Source organism: Moschus berezovskii, chromosome 12, assembly GCF_049115385.1.
Source record: "Moschus berezovskii isolate FMDL1 chromosome 12, NW_MosBer_1.0, whole genome shotgun sequence".
NCBI lineage: Eukaryota > Metazoa > Chordata > Mammalia > Artiodactyla > Moschidae > Moschus > Moschus berezovskii.
Window position 1 is genome coordinate 41,480,758 of NC_142471.1, and position 23,619 is coordinate 41,504,376.

At 47.1% G+C, this 23,619-nt stretch overlaps 1 protein-coding gene across 4 annotated transcripts in view; it reads right to left on the reverse strand.

Moving 5' to 3' along the window:
- The window catches only part of GRID1 (glutamate ionotropic receptor delta type subunit 1), a 701,267-nt gene that overhangs the window by 213,951 nt on the left and 463,697 nt on the right, over positions 1–23,619 (reverse strand). For all 4 annotated transcript variants that reach the window (XM_055425309.2, XM_088842072.1, XM_088842073.1 and 1 more), the window contains 3 exons: positions 16,859–17,029; positions 3,003–3,164; positions 597–716 (listed from right to left, as the gene is read on the reverse strand). In XM_055425309.2, coding sequence (XP_055281284.2) covers positions 597–716; positions 3,003–3,164; positions 16,859–17,029 — 453 coding nt within the window. The remainder of the gene's footprint in view (positions 1–596; positions 717–3,002; positions 3,165–16,858; positions 17,030–23,619) is intronic.

A 23,619-nucleotide genomic window follows, 5' to 3' on the forward strand; every position in this document is an offset into this window, starting at 1 on the left:
CCTGAAAATGTACCCCCCATGTGGGGAAGGATGAGATGATGTATCACTGAAAGGAGTCCTCAGCCTGCCACTCACCTCAGCACAAAATCAAAACAAGCCAAAGCCCACCATGACCTCTGAGGCTCACCTGTCTCTCACTTCTGTCTCCAATGGGGGCCAGCACTGCCTGCTTCTCACCCTCTATGGGGCTCATTTTCTATTTTTGGCTTTGCCTCACTCTTGGATTGGGAGACACTCTCTAGCCATAACCTCTACCTCCTGCCTCAGTAACAGTCACACCTGTTCTCGCATTTGGGATGATTTCAGCCACTCCAGGAAAACGCATCGCCCCTTCTGGTCTCACCCAGGACCACAAGGCGGGTCCTTCAGGCCCAAACAGTAGGACCCATCGGCACCAGGGGTCCCTGCTGCACTGAGACAGCATCAGTATCACTTTGGAGCCTCCTCCCCACCACGCCCCATAAATACCAGCATCAACAGCAGCAGCCGCAGAGAGAAACTAGAGAGGGAACTTCCGTGCTGGTCACCATCAGTTCGCAACAAAGGCCCAACACATGGTGGCAGGAGGAGAGGGAGGTGGGCACACTGAGGCTTACCTTCCGCATGTCTTTACCAAAGGTCTCACTGTAGGTCGTGCCAAGGATTTCAAACTGCACGTAGGGATTCGAGCTATCTTCCCGAAACTCCATCACACCTGTGAGGCCAGTGATATGCCCCTGCAGGAGAGAAGGAAAAACCATGGGAGATTAGTCAAATGTGGATGGAATCCCAAAGGCAAGGAAGAAAAAAGGAAGTGGTTCCCAAGAGGTCTTGGCAGCAATGGACACGCTACACTAAGAGAAGAGAGGCTGGCAGTCCTGGGGCCTCCAAGCAGGATCAACACTTCCTAGGCCTTTGCTCACAAGCAAAGTTCCCCAGCTTTGCCCATCATTCGTGCTGTTGACATGATTACAGCATCTGCTCTGTGCCACACACATGCCGGCCCTGAGATTACAGAAGGACAGCTTTCGTCCCCACCCTCCTGGAGTTTACAGTCTTCCACTGCAACCAGCTCCAGGGGCTCACCTTAGCCTGAGCCAAGGAAGGCCAAGGTCAGCGAGAGCCATCTCAGGCATGTGGCAGGAAGTAGCAGGACAGCGAGTGTGAGCATTAAAACCAGCTCAAATCCTAGCTTTGCCACTTTGTGCAAGTCATCTCCCATCTTCCAGCTTCAGCCTGCAATTAACTAAGCCCACATCACAGAGCCTTCAGGGACCAAAGGAGAAAATGTGTACAAAGTGTGGTGTCTGGTACAGACCAGATGTGGGAGTGCACTGGCCCTCAACCTCTCTCTGGCAGTTCCATGATGTTCTGGAGGAGCAGGGGGCAAAGGGGTTGAGTGAGCCTGGGCTGAGCCCTCTTCTTCCTTCAAGCCTGGGGTGAGGGGTTCTCATTCAGCCTTGATCTCCCACAGAATGTGAGCGGGGAGAGTCCCAGACAGCAAGCTGGCCCCAGAGGGGCCCCTGCTCAGACCTGGGCTCAGTAGATTCAAACCAGTATCAGACTACATTCACTGCTATTAAAACCATGCATAATTTATTGTGACTAAGACTCCTGGCACTATGCTGCTGCTGCTGCTGCTAAGTCACTTCAGTCGTGTCCGACTCTGTGTGACCCCATAGACGGCAGCCCATCAGGCTCTCCCGTCCCTGGGATTCTCCAGGCAAGAACACTGGAGTAGGTTGCCATTTCCTTCTCCAATGCATGAAAGTGAAAAGTGAAAGTGAAGTCGCTCAGTTGTGTCTGACTTTTCACAACCCCATGGACTGCAGCCTTCCAGGCTCCTCCATCCATGGGATTCTCCAGGCAAAAGTACTGGAGTGGGTTACCATTGCCTTCTCCTGGCACTATAGATTTCCCTAAATGTTCTTTTCAGTTCAGTTCAGTTCAGTCGCTCAGTCGTGTCCGACTCTCCGCGACCCCATGAATTACAAATGTCCTTTTAAAGCCTCTCAAAGCCAATTCACACTAACAAGTCTTGGGTGGATTACCCAGTTCACTTCAATCTAGTCTTCTGATGGATTTAATCTCATACCTAAGCCTATAGGACACACAGATGTCCTACATGCTGAGGTGTGACACACAATCCACCAAGTCACAGGTATGTTGATGCTCATATAGGCGTGCATACACACACACACATGCACACGTGTGTATGTGCACAAGACACATACATAGTGTGGTCTTGCACAAGCACTGCCAATGGAAACAAACTCTCCTGGGGACAGTGGCAGCCTGCACAGTGGGTATCTGGCAGACATGAAAGAGCCAGGTTCCTCCACTATTTTTATTACTTGTGATCTTGGACAAGTTACATAACCTCTCTGAAGTCTGATCACCTTATATAAAATGGAGATGGTAAGACATATTATTAATGGACTCAATGGACATGCTGCTGCTGCTGCTGCTAAGTCACTTCAGGCATGTCTGACTCTGTGTGACCCTATAGACGGCAGGCCACCAGGCTCCGCCGTCCCTGGGATTCTCCAGGCAAGAACACTGGAGTGGGTTGCCATTTCCTTCTCCAATGCATGAAAGTGAAAAGTGAAAGTGAAGTCGCTCAGTCGTGTCCGATTCGTAGCAACCCCATGGACAGCAGCCCACCAGGCTCCTCCGTCCCTGGGATTTTCCAGGCAGGAGTACTGGAGTGGGTTGCCATTGCCTTCTCCGCAATGGACATGAATGTGAGCAAACTCCAGGAGATAGTGAAGGACATGGAAGCCTAGGGTGCTGCAGCCCACGGGGTCACAAAGAGTCAGACATGACTTAGTGACTGAAAAACAACAACAAATAATGCATATCCCTCAAATGCTGGGACAGAAAGAGTGGCCAGGGGAAAGGCCTGGGAGGGGCCTGGCTGGGTGACCACAGAAACAGCTCAGCTTCCCAGTCAGGGCAGACAGCAGTGGTGTGAGGAGGGGCCTGTCTTTTGCCTTGGCCAGGAGGTTACCCCTTACACACACCTTTTTGATTGTGTCCAACATAGACCTCCCTCCATTCCACGGCTTGGTGGACTTGCGGATACAGTTGAGGCTTGCCATGCTGTGCCACTTCCGGTCCTCCAGCTTCCTGTGGAAGGCATTGGCCAGCATCAGGACACTGTCATACAGGTAGAGGTTGGAGATCTGCAACGACAAACATGCAATGCATTAGTATATTTCCAGGGATGGGGAGGGCTGGAGTGACCCAGGATGCCAACACTGAGAAGTAAGGCCTGACAACTAGGCCATGATCCTCTGGCTTCCAGGTGGTCAATTCAAGCACCCAGCTGGAGTCTTCAGTAGAATAAGACCTGGTTCTGCTTCAGGAACTAAAGCGGGAGGTGGATCCATATATCAACAGGACCAGGGTGATCAGGATGATCAGAACCATGATTGAGTCTTGGACACGGCTCTATGAAAGACTGGAGGGGCCATCCCACTCAGGTATAACAAAGGATGGAAGGAACGATGGGCAGAAAGCTTGGTCTAGGAGGATTAGGATAAAGGGTGGGGAACACTGTAGGGAGGGCACACAGTAGTAGAGGCATGAAGGTGCAAGGAAGCTGAGCCACATGGGGCAGGTTCCACCGGCATTTTTAGCAAAGGATGAGATGGTAAAGATTTTACACTTTGTGGGGCTTATAGTCTCGAAACTGCTCAACCATGCTATTCTAGTAGGAAAGCAGCCATAAATGATACCAGGCTGCCCAAAAAGTCCATTTGGGTTTTTCTATGCAATGATTCAGAAAAACCCGAATGAAATTTTTGGCCAAACTAATACATAAACAGAGGATGTGCCAATAAAACTTTATTAGAAAATAGACAGTGAGCCACAGTTTGCTGACCCTTGAGTTGGAGAGACAGCTCAATATGTCTGCATCAAAGGGACAGTAGGGAGGCAGGGGTCAAGGATGGAGCCATGCAGAGCCTTGTGAGCCATGCTAAAGAGGAAAAACATAGGTGGATTCAGGATCTGTGCCTGAAATCAGATCTGTGCCTTAGAAAGATCCCTCTGGTCCCTGGACAGGCCTAGGGTGGGTGGTGGCCTGAGTGACACTGGCAGTTTCTGTGAGGGTCCAGAGGTCATGAAGCCTGCTCTGCAGTGATGTCACTGCCAGCCAGGGGATGCACTTGGAAGCTGCTGCTGTGAGCATCTGAGAACTACTCCTCAGCTTAGCTGTGCACAGTACAGCTGGCTCTTAGAGGAGAAACAGCCCATCTCAGAACTCTCGAGATCAAGACAATGAGGGAAAACTCACAATAACAGTGAGCAGAGTGGTCCCACAGCAATGAGAGGCAGGGGTAGAACTGGGCTGGGAACCCTCCTGACCATGAGTAAGACCGTGACGTGCATGAGCCTGGACTCCAGAGGTCACAGGAGCCCTTGGTGGGGAAGAGGTAAGCCCTGCTTTGTCATCACCCTACCCCAGCCCTCTCTGCTCCTCCAAGGGTTGACATGGAGCATGAAGGGAGCATGCTTTGACATGAAGCAAAGTAACGTCAATCCCGGGTCAGATTTGTGACCCCTCAGGGTAACTGTTGCACATACAACCATTAGCCAAAGTGGGTCAAGGGGATGGCTCTCTGCACACCTCACCAGCAAGGTGTCTGCTAAAAATATTCTTGGAAAACAAAATCACTAGATATAAATAGGAGAAAATGTTGGCCTCACAGGACTCCTGAGAAGATCAAATGAGATCCTAGGGCTGTGGGAAGCATGCCTGCTGTCCCCCACCACTCCCCAGTATGTCCCTCACACTCCCAACACCTCTGAGCCTTCTTCTCAGCCTACAATCCCCTTCCTCCCACATCTTAGGCAGGATACTCCCAAAGCAGAGGCCCAGACAGGAACCTGGGTGTGGGGAACTGTCCTCTGCAACTGAAATTAGGTGTGGCCCAAGGGAACTGGTCCAGGTCATCATATACACCTGCTCAATCATGCCTCTTCCCTCTTCCTCCATTTCATGCTAACCTCCCAGGGTCACCTCTGCCATGACACGTCTGAGAAGAGCTGACCCCTTCCTCCATGGATGTCCCCATGCTTGAGCATTCCTGCACTGCCCTGTTTCATCTGCCTTCAACCCTCATCCTTGTAGTGGGCACAGGGATGTATGCCACAAAGGCCTGCATACCTGACATCTCTCCATTCTGTAGGTGTAAGACGTAGGTGAAAGATTTCCCTGGTGGTCCAGTGGTTAAGAATCTGCCTGCCAGTACAGGGAACACAGGTTCGATCCCTGGTCCAGGAAGATCCCATATACCTCGGAGCAACTAAGCCCACACACGGAAATTACTAAAGCCCAAGCGCCTAGAGTACATGTTCCACAACCAGAGAAGCCACTGCAATGAAAAGCCCATGTGCCACAATGAAGAGCAGCCCCTGCTCGAGGCAACTAGAAAAAGCCAACGCAAAGCAACAAAGATCCAGTGCAGCCAAAATAAATAAGTAAATAAAGTAAAAGAAAGAAGTAGATGGAGGATGGCATGAATGTACCTGTTATAACCAACTGCTGCTGCTGCTGCGTCACTTCAGTCGTGTCCGACTCTGTGTGACCCCATAGACGGAAGCCCACCAGGCTCCCCCGTCCCTGGGATTCTCCAGGCAAGAACACTGGAGTGGGTTGCCATTTCCTTCTCCAATGTGTGAAAGTGGAAAGTGAAAAGTGAAAGTGAAGTCGCTCAGTCGTGTCCGACCCTTAGCGACCCCACGGACTGCAGCCTACCAGGCTCCTCCATCCATGGGATTTTCTAGGCAATAGTACTGGAGTGGCTTGCCATTGCCTTCTCCGGTTATAACCAACTGCTGTAGGGAAATACAACCTCAGGCTATAGGGAAGAAGGCACGTCAGTGCTTGGTGACCTTTTTGGGGGCCTTGCGCTACCCAGGTGCTTACTTGACAGCAGAGAAAGGTCACTCCCACCACCAAGAATTCACCCCCTGTCCTGCAGCAAACACCAGGACAGAACACTATCTCCTATGTCTTGATGCCTAGGAGCACAGCCTTGATGAGAAAGATTAACCCACTCCCTACTTTTATCAGCCCCCATCTCTCAGGAGTCCCTACAACTGCAAAATTATTCTGACATGTCTACTGCCCCTCTGAAATACAAACCAATAATGGAAATGTTCTGAGAGGATGTAAGCCACTTAGAGTTGCCTTGGTGTTATTTTTTATTTGCTTTTTTTTTTTTTTAAAGGATATCTCAAAGCTGAGAGTCCTTGATGATGTGAAGATTTCTCAAGACATTTATGGACCTCCCAGCAACCCACTCACAGCCGACGCTATTCACCCAGCTAGGACCCTGTGACCCACATCCCTGCCTATACACGCACTCACACACAAACTCACAGGGCCACTCCTCCCCTGCAGTGGCCCAGGCTGGTACCCAGTAGAATTTCCTTCTTTCCCTCCAGCACTTCTAGTCACAATAAATTAAGGTACTTAATTACATAAGTGATTTATTCAATACAAATGTATAACTGCACAAAGGCCTGTCATGAAGAGGGAAAAAACAGGATGTGACTCAGAAAGGCCAAAGGAAGAATAGGCTTGAGCAATGCTCTTTTCCAGGTTTATGTATTGATATTTCCACTATCTCTAGAACCCAGCATCAACCAAAGTACACGGTTGGTGCTTAAAGTATGTTTGATAGATGGATGCATGTAGATGAACGGGTATGTGGAAGTGGGTAGGAAAGATAGGTAGATAGATAGATGAATGGATGGATGGATCTCTACTAAGAATGTACACATTGATCTTGGTTCACAAAAAGATAAAACGTAGAAAACAGCAGGAAAAAGAGATTTTTATGCCTCCAACTTTGACTTGAGAGGAGACATGCTTTATTCAAACAAAAATTTGTTTCTCATTTATAGTTTGCTTAGAATGTCTTCTCGATCCTCACTTGGAGCTGTTCCCATCTTCTCCACTCACTCCTGCTCCTTCTCCTACAAGGTGCTGTCTCAATACTTCTCCCTGTTTGGGCAGAAGCTAACACTCTGGTACTGATATACAGCTCCATGGTCTTCTCACCAACCTCAGCATTCTAACTTAGGTGACCTGCTAGCTTCACTGGTGGGTATACAAAGGAGGGATGCTACCCTCACAGCCTGGTTGTCAAGAAAAGGAACTTTTAGGGGAAAAAAAGATCAAGAATAGTAGAAAGGCTGCCTCTACATGGGGCTCCCTCCAGATGCTGACAAACATAAAAGAAACCTTTCCTCGGGGTAGGTGGGTGAAGACCAGTGTCCTAATGTTCCAGATTGGTGAAGCCAGGTCCCTGAGTCAAAAGGAAAGATCTAGAGAGACAGAGGCTCCCAGCTTTATTGACTCTCACTCAATGCTTGTCTTGAGGAGCAAACAGCCTGAGCTGGTGCTACAGGTTGCAGGGTCAGAGAAGGGGGCACAGCCTGAAGGAGTCCTTGTCTCTCTCTCTCATGTCTCAGGTGAGGCCCAGCACACAGATCTCTAGCAAAAGACAGACAAGCAGATACTGTCACCTCATTCCTCTGAGAGTGGGAGCCCAGGACTCTGGCTAGCCTAAGAGCACTGCAGCCCAAAAGTGACAAAAGACTATAAAAGCATTTCAGGTGAGAGCTGACTTGATAAGCTAAAGAGAGGCCAGAATGTCTGGGCCAAGGGCATGGCAGAGGAAAGACCTGGATGCACAGCAAAAGACCCAGAACTGGGTCAGAGATGCCAGATGGACTGAAGTCAGAGGCAGACAAGAGCCAGAGCCGGAAGAGGAACCTGAGGCTTTCCTGGGAGCCTGTGGCCTCCTTTCTAAGTGTGCACACAGCTGCAAGGGGCCTGGCTGGTTTGGTGAGCCACCTGAGAGAGGCACACTGGGGTCCTCTTTTGTGTCACACAGCAGAACTCTCACTCTGCCATGTGTGAAGCTTAGCCTGGGCCTGGGTTGACCTGGGTCAGCTCCGCTCACTGCTGAACGCCCAGCATGGACAGCAGCCCACAGATACAGCATGTGCTTGATGAATGCCCAAAGTATGGGTGAACTGAATCTCCTCTCACTTGCAAGGTGATGTTGAACAAATCATCTAAAGTTCTTGAGCCTTGAGGCTTCCCTTGTGATCCAGTAGTTAAGATACTGTGCTTTTACTGTAGGGGGCACAGGTTTGATCCCTGCTCAGGGAACCAAGATCCTGCATGCTGTGCAATGCAGCCAAAAAAACAGACAAAAACAATTTTAAAAAGCTCTAGCCTTATCTTGATTACAGTAACATACAGTGTGTTCAGTGTCCCTGGAGAGGTGCAGTGGGTGGTTTTGATTTACTCGCCCTGTGAAATATCCCTGTGAAATGCAGATAGTGATAACCCTGGTGCCAAGTAGCCAAGTGCCATCCCAAGCTCTCTGAATTTAGTTTTATTTTTGGAGGGAACAGGGACAGAAAGGAATAGAAGGAGAAACAAAGGACCCAGGCAGGCTACTGACTTCAATGTGGGTCAGCAGAGAGCTTGTCAACCAGGGGTGTCTCCGGTGGCCAGGGCCCAGTGAGAGTCTGTCACACAGAAGCATGGAGGCCATTGTGAAAAGAAACTTTGATCTGCCAGCACCACTCGCCTCTCCTCCAATGCCCCTTGGCCTGAAAGCTTTTCAAGGGCAAGCAGGGGTCATACATGGCTCCTGCAGCTTCAGGGTCAAAAGACTGAGCAGGGATCAGCCCTGGGTATCAGGACCAGCACAGAAAGCTGCTCACCTGGGTGCGTGTCCCTGGCTTCCTCCTGGCCCAGCAGCAAGGTCACACCTGCCATGGCGCCCTGGGCCTGAGCTGGGCCTTTTAGGTCTGCATGTCCTAAGGTGCTGCAGGGCTGCCCTTTGAAGAAAAGGCCATTTCTCTGCTCTCGGGGTGCATTATAAAAGCTGCCAATAAAGGAAGGCCCGGAGTGAGGGCCTGCACAATACCCTGACCCAGGTTCCTGAAAGGGAGATGGCTTGGCGCACTTTAAAGCCTGACATTTGCACTGCAGGGCTGGCTCAGCCATAAGAGTCCAGAGCACAGCCAGTCCTGCACTAACACCATCCTGGTGTACAGGGTAGAGTAAAAGACAGGTAGGAGGTGACTAGAGCTAGAACAGGGACAGCTGCAACCCCGTACCTGTGGGAGGGGCCATGCCCTGCACCCTGTCACCAGCTGCCCATTCCCTGCCTAGGCTTAGGAGTTTCACCCCTGGGGATGCTTCCTAACATCCTCTCTACATGGTCACCTCCCACAGTCACCACATAGTTCAAATGCCCTTATTTCTCCCTGGGGATATGGTAATCCCCGGTTACCTTGTCTCCCAGTCCAGGCCCTCCACTTCCACCCTGCACTGAGTTGTCATTCCCATAGGCACATTCTGCCCTGTCATATCCCCGAGGGCTACCCACCCTGGCTTCCATTCCCTGGCACGGCTCTCCTCGCTAATTGATTTCCCAGTACTTATTGCCTCAGACACACTAAACTCAGCCCCTGCCCTCCTTGGCTTCTGAGCCTTGACACATGACATTCTCTATAAATGGAAAGTGTTACTCAATGGAGATTAAAATTCCTGATTTATTTGGAGTTTGTGAGAATCAGAGAGACAACATTTGTGAAATGTCTAACATAGGAACTGGCATATAATAAGTCCTTAAAGTGTGTCTGCGGAATTAATGGATGTTGAATGAACAGTTTTAAATCAGTTCTTAGGAAGAAACAAAGAGATGTCAAAGTGTTTGGAAAGAGGATGCCTCTTAGAATAAAAGTGATTGAGGACAGAAGCCACACTGTGAAAGGGAATAGGACCTCTGTATGGATACATTCCATGTGGAACTGTCCATCTGTAATCTGAATCTGGGTTATATGCTTCCATGAGATGGGGGCATCCTGGCAACACTTGTGTTTCCAAAGTCAGTCCCCTATGTAAGAGGCAGGTCCTCAGATGGGAAGCAAGGAAGGTGAGGTCACATCTGCAGGAGACACATGAGAGAATTCGGCTATGAGTTCCTGACTGGGTTTCAGCTTTTAAGAAACCCAGGTAGACATTCCTGGCTGCTAGATAATTAAAGACCAATCACATGAAGCCAACTGAGGACCAAGAACGGAAAGATATATTTTTTTTCTAAGAGTTAACACCAAGAATCCCCATTACATCAGTAACTATATTTTATTTAAGAAAATACCTTGTGTCAGCAGGAGCAAAGGCTACCAGTAAAATTGTTAAATTGATCTTCATGAGAAAATAAGGAGAATTTATTCTGGAGTCAAGATCCAGTGAGGGGAAATAGGAGGAGGATAGGAAAGGGAAGGTAGCAAGATACGGAGAAAGGATGAGGCACAGGATGGGGGGAATGGTGCAGCAGAGGAACAAACATACCTCATCGGGGAAGACTTAGAACCTGAGAAGCTGTTTGTGCAGCTACAGTGCAAAAGTCCCAATCCAAGGCCCTCCATATGTGACACCATCTCTGAGACTGAGATGTGTTGTCTTGCTGAAACCAGGAAAGGCTCTGATTTCCCATCTGCATTGGTACTAGATGGGGTAGCAGCAGTCCCATCAGAAGCCCAGGTGATTTGTTTACTTATTTACTGAGTCCCTAGAAGCAGGACTAGGGCCAGCAGTAATGGAAACAGAGCCCCCCACCCCGCCCCGCCCACTCCCATGAAATGTGCTGAGCTCTTCAGCAGAGCCATACACATCTGGTTCTATCTGACCCTCAGCAGGCTGAGCCCTGTGTGCATCCCCATCAGAGTAGAAGGAAGAGGCCCCGAGAAGGACGATGGCTCTGCTAGGGCGCCAGCTGTCTACCCTCCCAGAGCTCCATGCACATTTCTCCACAGTATATCAGGACTTAGTCAAATCATATTAGGTTGCTCCAGCCTTGCCTCCCTTATACTCAAGGGCCCAGGGGCGTGCTGGGCATTCACATTATCACGGTACAAGTCATCCTGGAAGGCATGGGGAGATGGATGGAAGGCCAGCGTCACAGACATGTGGGCCAGCTGCATCTCACCCAGACCATTATCTGGCCAACACCAAAGCTGGCAATGCGGGAAATGTTTTCATTAAAAAAGGCTGCATTTCCTCCAGCTTTCTAAAGAGCCTGGCTTTCTCTTTCCTCCATCATCAATCAAGCAAAGTGGACTGTGCAGAGAGACCTCACAGAGGCAAACAGCAGGAACTGACCTCTGACCAGAGCCTCAGACAGGCTCTGTCCATCCAGCACACTCAGACCAGCAGAGGGTCCAGCTGGGAGGACAAGCTGATGCCCAGATGTCACAGCTTGAGAAATACATCTCCAGGAGCACCCTCTCTGCCAACCTGCTGCCAGTCCACCCGTCCTGAGAGAGGAAGCCATGTCCAGGCCTTAGGAAGGAACAGATGGTGGCAGAGGGCAGAGAGTGGTGGGAGCTCTCTTCATGATGAATCCAAGATGCAAGGAGGGTGGGGCATTGAGGGTCATTTGTTACACCCAAGGCTCTCTGGCCTCCAACTGTTCATACAGCCACCTGTGGCCAGGACAGCAATCAGCTGCACCCAAGGAGACCACCTGTGTCCCTGTCTCTGACAAAGGCATCGATCCATGCTGGTCACTCCATGTTCCATCTGGGTCTTTAGGGTGAAGTATTTTTGGGGGGCTCCAAAATCACTGCGGATGCTGATTGCAGCCATGAAATTAAAAGATGCTTACTCCTTGGAAGGAAAGTTATGACCAACCTAGATAGTATATTAAAAAGCAGAGACATTACTTTCCCAACCAAGGTCCGTCTAGTCAAGGCTATGGTTTTTCCCGTGGTCATGTATGGATGTGAGAGCTGGACTGTGAAGAAAGCTGATCGCCGAAGAATTGATGCTTTTGAACTGTGGTGCTGGAGAAGACTCTTGAGAGTCCCTTGGACTACAAGGAGATCCAACCAGTCCATTCTAGAGGAGATCAATCCTGGGTATTCATTGGAAGGACTGATGCTAAAGCTGAAACTCCAATACTCTGGCCACCTCATGCGACGAGTTGACTCACTGGAAAGACTCTGATGCTGGGAAGGATTGGGGTCATGAGAAGAAGGGGACGACAGAGAAAGAGATGGCTGGATGGCATCACCGACTCGATGGACATGAGTTTGAATGAACTCCGGGAGTTGGTGATGGACAGGGAGGCCTGGCATGCTGTGATTCATGGGGTTGCAAAGAGTCGGACACGAGTGAGCGACTGAACTGAACTGAACTGAAACCAGTGAAAATGACATGAAGTCCAAAGTAACTCTGGTGTGAAGAGGTTCAGTGTTGCTCCAGAGGAAAGGATTCTACAGGCAGGTTGACAAGAAACTTGTAAGCTTGGGACAAGTGTGCAGAAAGCCTTAAAGAAATAGGGATATAAGAGGTGGTGGTGTGGGGAGTGGGGTCGAAATGCTGTAACAGGTTGAATGAGGGAGCAATGATTCCATATGTTAAGCCATCTTATAATTTTAAAATTCACAAAGAAGAGAAATCCCAACCTAAGGGAGCATTTTATGATAATACCACTTTAGCTCCTGCAGCCTAATTCAAGGTTCAGGCTCCACAGTGACCAGAAAACACAGCTTCTATCATTTGCTTGTCCTGCTTTGGAAATATATTTGAATAGAAGTGGAGTAACAATGTGACAATTCATCTGTTAGGTTAATAGTAGCCCTGAAGTCATCAGGCAATGCAGTCCTAAAGACCAAGGATGCTTCAGATGCTTCTCTGAGCAAGGCTGCCCATAAAATCTGAGCAAAACCTCAGGGGTTCTTAGGGTCTTGTCATTTTTATCACTGGCTGGGTCAGACAACCCCTAAACAAACTTGTTGAGAAAAAAAGAATGAGAAGCACCCAAATAAGACAGTGCTTTGCAGGGAAAAATAAACAACAGCACTGCATGTTGCAAAAGCAATGGCTTTGAAGCCAATAGAAGCCACTTACTTAGGTACTTTTCTTCCAAAAGATGTTCTCTTTACTAAGTAGGAACCAGATTGATTTGCTATAACAGTGCCTGGTTGGCTTTTCAGCACAAAAAGCCCTGACCGCAGGCCTAATAGAAGAAGATGGAGCTTCTGAGGTCAGCTCAGTGCAGAAGCAGAGAGATGGATGATCTTGCAAAAATTCCCTGCTTTTGATAGTCTTCCTGAAAACTTCTAACCCAGAATTATCATCCCAAGAAAAGCCGTCTGGGGGATGAACTAAAGATGGACTTGAGAGCTCCATTTCCAAAAGAAATTTCATTAATTCCATCAAGACAAAGTTAATAATCCATGACATCAATGTTGTATTTTTTTTTCCCTTCAGTTGGTTGTGCTAAACATGTTAGAATCTTCTCAATAAATCTCACAGCTAGAGGCTAGTAGAAATTAGTTTGCCTTCTACACTGTCATTAAGAAAGAAAGAAGTGGTAATAGCTACAGAGAAAACTTGAAGGGAATGGCTTGTAAATGAGATGAATCTACAAGCTGCCCGAATGGTTGTTGGGTGGGATGAGTAAATAAATCCACATTTGCCTCTCGTCTCAGCCTGTACAAGGAAGCAGATGCAACAAATGGAGATAGATTCATTTAATAAAGTATCTTATTTATAGATATATAAAGAGGCTTCCAGAGACAGTTTAACTTATGTTAAGACCTGCATTCTTAACAGATCCACCCCATTAGTCCTTATCGAGAATCTCCAAGGAGCAGGGTCTTATCTGGAGAGCTATGCAGGCTGCAAAGACACTGGCCTCCCCTCTCCCTTCCAAGGCAGCAATGATCGAGTTCCTGCTTGACTGATGCGATGGTAAGTGGTGCTCAACACCGGTGATGAGGGGCCAGACAGAAGTGAAGCTCTTCCACCCGCTGTGAGACTTTCAAAGAGCATGCTGACAAAAGTTGACTACATCACACTGCACAAAAAATAATGAGGCCATGTTCAGTCTTCCCATGGAAACCCCAAGCACACCTGGCCACATCCTCTAGAAGGCTAGTTCTGTTATTAGCTCAGCCTTGTTCTCATTGCTTTCTAGACATCCTCTCATTTATTTTCATTATGACTCTGAGGAGTAGGTAATATTTGAATGCCCAATGTACAAGGAAGGAAGCAGAGGCCCAGAAAGACAAATAAATAATAATAAATAATCAGTAGCTAGATTTACTGGGATTTGAACCCCAGCAACCTGGCTCCTATACTGCTGCTGCTACTTCTTCTTCTACTATAGCTATTGTTGCTTCTATTGCAACTATTATAGTATTATAATATATATTTTATACTATAATATAGTATATTATAATACTATAGTACTATTACACTACTGCTACTATTGCTACTGCCACTGTTACTACTGATACTGCTATTACTATTGCTGCTGTTAATATTTCTACTGCTGCTATTAATATTACTACTGCTGCTGCTATTACCACTACTGCTGCTGCTAATGCTACTAGCACTGCAGCTACTGCTGGTACTGCTACAGCTGCTGCGATCGTGACTACTGCTACTATCACTGCTACTGCTATTACTGTTACTATCACTGCTGTTACTGGAGCTACTGATATGAAGCCATTTATGATGCTATTACCACTGCTGCTACTGCTACTAATACTGTTGATACTACTCATAGTACTATAGTTACGAGTGAGCTACTCTGACTACTGCTACTGCTACTTCTGCTACTGTCACTATCACTGTTGCTACCACTGTTACTGCTGCTATTACTGCTGCTACTGCTTCTACTACTACTGCCTCAAGATCTGTGATGTAGCTCTTAAATCTTACTCTTCATATGTGTCTGGATCTCAGCAGAAACAGAGAGAGGTAGGGTGGCCAGGATTCTATGTTCGATATTGCACTGACCTCACCCAATGATTAGCCACCCACCGCAGAGCCATGGCTCTGTTCATCCTCCTAATAAATGTGTGTCATTTCAGAAAGTCCTCTACTGAATTCCTCTCTGCTACCATGAGTGTCTTTTCTTCTCTTGTCCTCCAGGGTAGATTCTTTACATCCAATGTGACTGATACGAAATGAAAGAGCTCACCTGAGCTTCCTGTCCATGGCAAAAGGAGTAATCAAGACCTTGATGAGACATACTTTGTCTCTCTCCCTCCACCCCACCAGGGCAGGACACGTTGGTGAAATAGGAAGCAGCCCTCTTTTCTTGTGGAGTAGAAAAAAGTACAGTAAGGCAAGAAAGAAATGGGAAAATGAACAGGAGGTATGGGGCAGGGTGGAACAGGGCTGGTGTGTCTTTGGGGAAGGATGAAGCCTTTTGGGGAGAGAGAACCCATAGAGACCTTCCTGGGAGTGAGACCGCCTCAGGGTCTGGCCCCCACAGAGAGTGGCAGGCACCTCCCACTCCGGCCCCTGGTGGGGACGAGCACACACTGCCTAGGCCACGTGGTCACACTACACTTCCATCCACATGGAGAGTGAGGTGCTAAATACAGAGGCAATGTGAGAGGCCCGCACCTCTTCTTCCAAACTCTAGAAAAGAGGAAGGCAGAACAGGACAGCAGCACCCTAAAATAAAGCTCCTTCCATGCCTGCTGCATATGCCCAGGGCTTTCAAGTCCATGGGCCCTTCAGAGGTCTTTGATCTACTTTCCTGGTCAGCACCTCACCATCTTTGAAAGATCCCAGACCTTGTGATGTCTCCCTGGAGCAGTGGACTTGGGGCTAGTGGGAGTTACTCCAGTGAAATCCTGATGTCTTCTATGTTTCACTATCAACCAAGAACATATTTCTAGCATTTGCCATCTGTGGGAGCATGCTTCTTTTCTTGCCTATTAAGATTATAGAATGGATTTGGTACTTTGACAAATCACACACATACATAGGTCACTCTAGAGATTATAATAACCTCCCTCCCCAAAATATATGCCCCATGATTAGATGATACCAAGATGTCCTGGGATGGGATCGATACTCTAGAGGCAGACAAGCCCATCACTGCCCTATAGTCCCTATGCCAGGTGGAAAGAAGGGGTAAACTAGTTTCAAACACTGAGTGGCAACCATATCCCATGCATAAATTATGAGTACTTTTCACAAACCCAGGTGGGAAAAATTTCCTTCTGTTATGTGGTTCCCACCAAGGATCGAAGGAAAATTTTCTTAGGCACCATATTCCTAGTGGAGTTTCAGATGCCACTCTACCAACAGACAATCTTCTCCATTACCCCCAAATATCCAGGAAGAAAACCACCTCTCACAATGGGCGCACAGCTCCACATCCACCTCCCAGGCCTAAGAGAAGCTAACCTCAATTGCACCTATGTCAAAAGAGTAGTGGAGGGACTAATCACACACACTCTGTATTTCTCATCTTGGAAGGAAGGGAACAGGTGGGCAAGTAATGTTTCTACCTTTTGCGCCCTCCTGCTCAGCTAGGATTCTAGCAGTGTTCTGGTTGACTTAAGACTAAGCATTCAGAAGATGAGCTGAGACATTTCCCAGTTATTTCCATATTTTTAACTGCCTACAGGGAAGAACTTAAAATGGGTTCAAAATGATGACTCTCCACAGAAAGGCTCTATCCCAGTCCCAACAGATGAAATCATTCCCCATCAACACAGCCATCACAGAAACTTAAGATACAGGACTCTCCTTACTCCCTAGGTGTGCAACTTTTAAATACAAGAGGCACCTAGTGAGCTAATATGCTGCATCTGCTGACATTGGCCATAAATGCCTGCTAATGTTCTTAGAGGTATTGCCCAGTTGACTGGTTTCCATTTCAGCAAATGACAGAGTTCTAATAATTACAGTTGGCGGGGAAGTGTGCTCAACTAGAGTTGAGGCACACTGTTGCGCGAGGCAGGCCAAGGGCACGGGTGAGACTCCCTCCTGGAAGAAGTTTAGGAGGCCAGTACTGACCTGCAGCATCTGGAGGTAGCCTTCCTGGGGGTCGCAGAGCAAGGAGGAGATGCGGTGGTTGTTCCTTATGCATTTCTGGTTGTCCTTTGCAGAAGGGAAGATCTGCCGGACCACAGTCATCCTGCCAAGGGCGCTGTGGACCAGATCCAGGATCTCTGGGTCACTGATTTCCTGGGAAGATAACCAGAAATGCTTACCATTGACTTACGAACTCATAACCTCTGCAAAAGACTTACCAGTAGATGTCTAGGTTGACAGCCCAAATAGTTGATGCCAAAGGGGTTATGAGTTTGGGCTCAAGGTCAAAGAGTTTATTAACTGCTTACTTACAAATAATACTTGTTTACCCTAAAATTCAAACAGGATTATTCAACACCTTCCCTGAAGGACAGAAAAAGATCATCTGCAGCTAAACCACCAATGCATTGGCTTCCATGAGTCAAACCCTAAAAGAACCAATACTGTCAAGTGTCATGAGAGGCATTAGCTGGAATAAAAGTCTCAGTTTCCTGTTAGGCGTTGTCTACCTGATGCAGACAAGGAAAACTGGCTTCCTCTGACAGAGCAGAACAAAATGCAGTATGTTTCCCATAATTCTTTAATAATTATATTTTTTAAAGATTTGCATACATACAAAATTTTAAAATACGTCCATTCATTCATCCACTCATTCATTGCACAAAATCTACCCAACAGCTCCTCAATGTTTTTTTCTGTGTTAAGACTGGGGTATAGCTGTGAATGAGTCAGGCTTAATTCCATCTGGCGAAACTCAAGGTCATCATAGGCTGAAATATATTGAGTGATGTCATACGGAAATCTAGGGGCAAAGGAACCCATTGAACTTCCACATGGGCCCGTTTGCTAAGTTCTTTACACACATTATCTCATTTTGTACTTGCAACAGCCTTAGGAATTCTATGAGGTAGATCCTATTATTACCCTATTTAAAATGAGCACTCTCGTGCATAAAAAAGAGCAAAGAGAGCAGGCCAAGGGGAGCTCTTTCCAGGATGAGGCTTCTGTGAGGAATTAGCACTGAAGCTGAACCTGAAGGATGAATTTATTAGGCAAAGTGTTTTCAGGTAAAGGTGAGCAGGCAGGACAGTGAAGAGTCGAGTTGGTGGTAGTACTGCTGAAGATGGAGGCAATGGTACAGGCAGCAAGGTGTCCCTGCAACCTAGGGAGGGGCAGGGCCACTGGCAGGAGAGAGGAATGATCAAAGGCAGTGTGGGATCTGTGTCCTGGATCAGATGTGGTTATGGGGTTCAGTAAATATTGCTAAAACATCCACACTATAGATGATGAGAAGCACTTGAAAGATTTTATGCACCAATAAGCCACAATCAGATTCACATTTTTAAAAATCTCTGACTCCTATACAGAGAGAGGATTAGAGAGTAACAAAACAGCTCCATGTCTGAGATCAACACAGGGACTATAAAAAATGGACATTCACCAAGGGTTTTAATGGTGGAAGAGAGGTTAAGAAAGCTCTGGTTCACTGGTTCTAAGAAGTGACGCTAACTGTGCTGGTTCCAAGTCAAGATTTTAACCATGAATAACTGTGTTTTAAAACTGGCCTTCAGTCTTCCTCCTTGCAGATGACACAGCCTCGCTTTGAGACAATGAGATGGTATAAATGGAGCTAATGAGGTTAGAAATAGTGATCGGGAATTTTCAGAATCATATAAACAAGAACATAACATGTTTAAGGATTTAAAGGTAAACAAAGCACTTTCAGGAACTGTCCTAGGTACTCAATATGAGTATATACACTGGTCAGTTATAACCATGTACTAGATCTGGGAGAAAGGAAGAAATTAAGAGTTGCATCCTTTTAGAATGATCGATAGTTCCCAAATGTGCAAAACTGCAGGCATTTTTAAAGAATTAAAGTGCTTGTACATACTGAATCTGGGTTTCAACCACTTAAACTTTGTATTTCAGACAAAAGACTATTTAAGGAACGATGATGATATTAGATTGGAACCAACTGATAATCAATAGGGAGGAAATAGAAAAATGTTCATATCTTCGGACCACCAAGTGAGAAGAGCCCAGGATCCAGTTGGGCTTCAGAAAACAAAACAGAGAATGTAGCTGAGCCTGGACATTTGTGTTCTGCTTTTAGCTGTCCTGCTATCGGACACATTGCCCAAGCAGGATAGCAGGATGAGAGAACTCATGTTCTAACCTACTAGAAAGTAAAACTGTAAGAAAGACCAATGAGCAGAGTGGTCAGCTTTACTTGAAGAAGGAATATAGAGGTCTTCATGGGTGGGAGGTAACCTAGAAAAATCATGAGGTCATGAGGAACTAATTCAAATTATGCGTAAGAGGGTTCATCAAAGTCAGCACACTTGAGAAAAGAAATGGATATGTGACATAACTTTTGTTTTTCTCACTTACTCTTGAGAGCAGCGGAGAAGGCAATGGCACCCCACTCTGGTACCCTTGCCTGGAAAATCCCATGGACAGAGGAGCCTGGGAGGCTGCAGTCCATGGGGTAGCAAAGAGTCAGACACGACTGAGCGACTTCACTTTCCCTTTTCACTTTCACGTATTGGAAAAGGAAATGGCAACCCACTCCAGTGTTCTTGCCTGGAGAATTCCAGGGACGGGGGAGCCTGGTGGGCTGCCGTCTATGGGGTCACACAGAGTTGGACATGACTGAAGCAACTTAGCAGCAGCAGCAGTAGCTTAATAGCAGAGGTCACCATAGAAGCTCTTTTATTAAACCTCTCCTGTACTCTTAACTTCCAGATGGGAGAGTCAGTGGCATTGAACCCTCCCTACTACCCCACAACAATAACCTTGGAAATTGTAGGGGGCCTGACTGATAGGAGAACACAGTACCTTTCTGGTAGATATAGCCTCACTTCCCTACAACATGCAGCAGCATATGGGGGGACTGACGTCAGAGCAGCCAGGACCTAGTCAAGGGTCCCGCAAGTCAAGCCCTCCCACAAGTAGCCCTGATCTCCAGACCATTCCTTTTCAATTCTACCTTCCCAGGACAGAGATGAGGACTTGGTATAGCTTCCTTCAACCCATTAGCTGCTACATGCCTCCCTTGCTGTAAGAATCTCTGCAGACCTCCTATCTCCCATGGTCCTATTCTCAGACACTCACTCTGAGTCAAAGCACTACTAACCACCTCCCCACACCTCTGCTGCTGCTGCTAAGTCACGTCAGTCGTGTCTGACTCTTTGCAACCCCATAGACGGCAGCCCACCAGGCTCCCATCCCTGGGATTCTCCAGGCAAGAATACTGGAGTGGGTTGCCATTTCCTTCTCCAGCGCGTGAAAGTGAAAGTGAAAGTGAAGTCACTCAGTTGTGTCCGACTCTTCGCGAACCCATGGACTATAGCCCACCAGGCTCCTCCATCCATGGGATTTCCCAGGCAAGAGTACTGGAGTGGGTTGCCATTGCCTTCTCCACCACACCTCTGGGCCTATCCCTAGTATCTAGCACAGAGATAGTTGTAATCAGATGCTAAGAATTCACAGAAGCAACTTCCCTGGATCCCTTGGAGGCAGTGAAAAGGGTCACTCCTCCCAGGGATTTATCCTTTGCTTTGGAGATACCCAAGTCTGCATTATCAGTCAGTTCCCTCAGCTCCATGCCAGGTCTTCTTCTGTCCTGTTGGCCCCACCAGGTTCTTAGTACTACTGGGCTGCACACAGGTATCTGCTCACACCCTGCTCACTGATGTCAGGGAGCGCTTCCAGGCTGCACACCAGGTCAGCCTCTGGAATACTGTGAAGAGGATCAAACTCTGGGTCTCCCTAAGGGTGCAGAGGGCAATCAAGCAGCCAATTTACATAAACCACTTGAAGAACAAACTTTCCCTCTGTCTCAGCTGAACATTCCGTCCAGAGAGTGCTACTAGCAGAAGAAACAAGACAATGTGTGTATATTGTGTGACCATTGCCCTCACCAAAGTCAGCAAGGCAGCAATGAAACAGTAACACTAAGTGCTGATGTGTGGAAGGGCATAGGCTCAAAATAAATCTCACTTATTACTTAAGTTTGTCTTGTGAAATATATCTTAATGCACAGTTCAGTTCAGTCACTCAGTCGTGTCCAACTCTTTGCGACCCCATGAACTGCAGCACGCCAGGCCTCCCTGTTCATCACCAACTCCCGGAGTTCACTCAAACTCATGTCCATCAAGTCGGTGATGCCATCCAACCATTTCATCCTCTGTCGTCCCCTTCTCTTCCTGCCTTCAATCTTTCCCAGCATCAGGGTCTTTTCAAATGAGTCAGTTCTTCGCATCAGGTGGACAAAGTATTGGAACTTCAGCTTCAACATCAGTCCTGCCAATGAACACCCAGGACTTTAGGTTGGACTGGTTGGATCTCCTTGCAGTCCAAGGGACTCTCAAGAGTCTTCTACAACACCAAAGATCAAAAGCATCAATTCTTCTGCACTCAGCTTTCTTTATAGTCCAACTCTCACATCCATACATGACTACTGGAAAAACCATAGCCTTGACTAGACGGACCTTAATGCACAAATACTACATAAAGTATGAATAATAAAATGATTTCAGTGTACCTTTCATCAAGAAATAAAATATAACCTGCATCTTGATTGGAAGCCTCTTTCCCAAATGCTTACCACTTCCTCATCAGGAGTTCCCTTTGTCATGCCATAACTTATGTATGTCACCTAGATAATATATATCTTAGGCTTGCACATTTTGTTTAGCTTTGTGTAAGCTAAACAGTCTGCATGCCTCTTACCATTGTGTTTTAACACAGTGGTTTTCAAACTGAGTCGTGTATCAGGATCACCTGGGGAACTGACAAAATTACAGAGGTCCAGTCTTGTCCCATTTCAACAAGCAAACCTTCCGTGTTCTACATTAGCTCTCCAGATAATTCCAGTATTCACCAACATCTAAAACCCCCTGGGTTTAATATTAAGTTTTTGTGATCTATTCATGGTGATGGATGCAGCTCTGGTTTATTCATTTTCACAGCTGTATGCTTTGCATTGTAAGATTCTGCCACAATGTATTCATGGTATTGTGATTACCATTTGAATGTTTTTGCTTCTTTCTTATTAGGAACAAAGCTTCTATGAACAATTTTTCTTGCCTGTGTGTGTCTTGTTGCACACCTTTAAGAATTACTCTGCTACTGCTGCTGCTGCTAAGTCACTTCAGTCGTGTCCGACTCTGTGCGACCCCATAGATGGTAGCCCACCAAGCTCCACCGTCTCTGGGATTCTCCAGGCAAGAACACTGGAGTGGGCTGCCATTTCCTTCTCCAATGCATGAAAGTGAAAAGTGAAAGTGAAGTCACTCAGTCGTGTCTGACTCTTCGCGACCCCATGGACTACAGCCTACCAGGCTCCTCCACCCATGGGATTTTCCAGGCAAGAGTACTGGAGTGGGTTGCCATTGCCTTCTCCAAGAATTACTCTACATACCTGGAATTAGAAATCCTCCATAGGAGAATATGAAAGTGAAAGTCGCTCAGTCGTGTCCGACTCTTTGTGACCCCATGGACTATACAGTCCATGGAATTCTCCAGGCCAGAATACTGGAGTCGGTAGCCGTTCCCTTCTCCAGGGGATCTTCCCAACCCAGGGATCGAACCGAGGTCTGCCACACTGCAAGAGGATTCTTTACCAGCTTGAGCCACAAGGGAAGACGACAGGAGAATATGAACATACTCACATTTACTAGATAATACCAAATTTCCAGAGTGATTTGTATCCACTAATAATCATGTGTGGTGAAGAGTTCTTGTTGTCCTTCTTCCTTTCCTGATCCTGATATCCTGCTGCTGTTGCTGCTAAGTTGCTTCAGTCATATCCGACTCTGTGCGACCCCACAGACAGCAGCCCACCAGGCTCCTCTGTCCCTGGGATTCTCCAGGCAAGAATACTGGAATGGGTTGCCATTTCCTTCTCCAATGCATGCATGCATGCTAAGTCGCTTCAGTGGTGTCCGACTCTGTGCAACCCTATGGACAGCAGCCCACCAGGCTCCTCCGTCCACAGGATTCTCTAGACAAGAATACTGGAGTAGGTTGCCATTTCCTTCCCCACCTGATATCCTGCTGCTGCTGCTGCTAAGTCACTTCAGTCGTGTCCAACTCTGTGTGACCCCATAGACGGAAGCCCAACAGGCTCCCCCGTCCCTGGGATTCTCCAGGCAAGAACACTGGAGTGGGTTGCCATTTCCTTCTCCAATGTGTGAAAGTGAAAAGTGAAAGTGAAGTCGTTCAGTCGTGTCCGAACCTTAGTGACCCCACAGACTGCAGCCTACCAGGCTGCTCCATCCATGGGATTTTGTAGGCAAGAGTACTGGAGTGGCTTGCCATTGCCTTCTCCCACCTGATATCCTATGACTTCCTAATATTTGCCAGTCTGGTGAGAATGAATTGGTACATCACTAGACTTTAATTTCCACTTCCCTAATACTCAAAAGAGTTAAATATCTTTCATACATTCATGAGTCATCTGTTTCCTTTTGTGTGCTTGTGATTTTTGTCTAATTTCCACTGGGTTATATATTTTGCAAGCTGATTTATGGGACTTTTTTTCAGTTCTGGATATTAAGTTTTTATGACATGCTACAGATAACCTTCTCTAGTTTCTAGATTATCAAGTAAAACTAGGCTATAAATTTATCCAACTTCGTGTTTTCTTTGTCAAAGGATTTTTATTTCTAATTAAATTTCCTTATTTCTATAGGAATTTTCCTGTTTTGCCTTCCTCACCCTGTCATTTTTTTTTA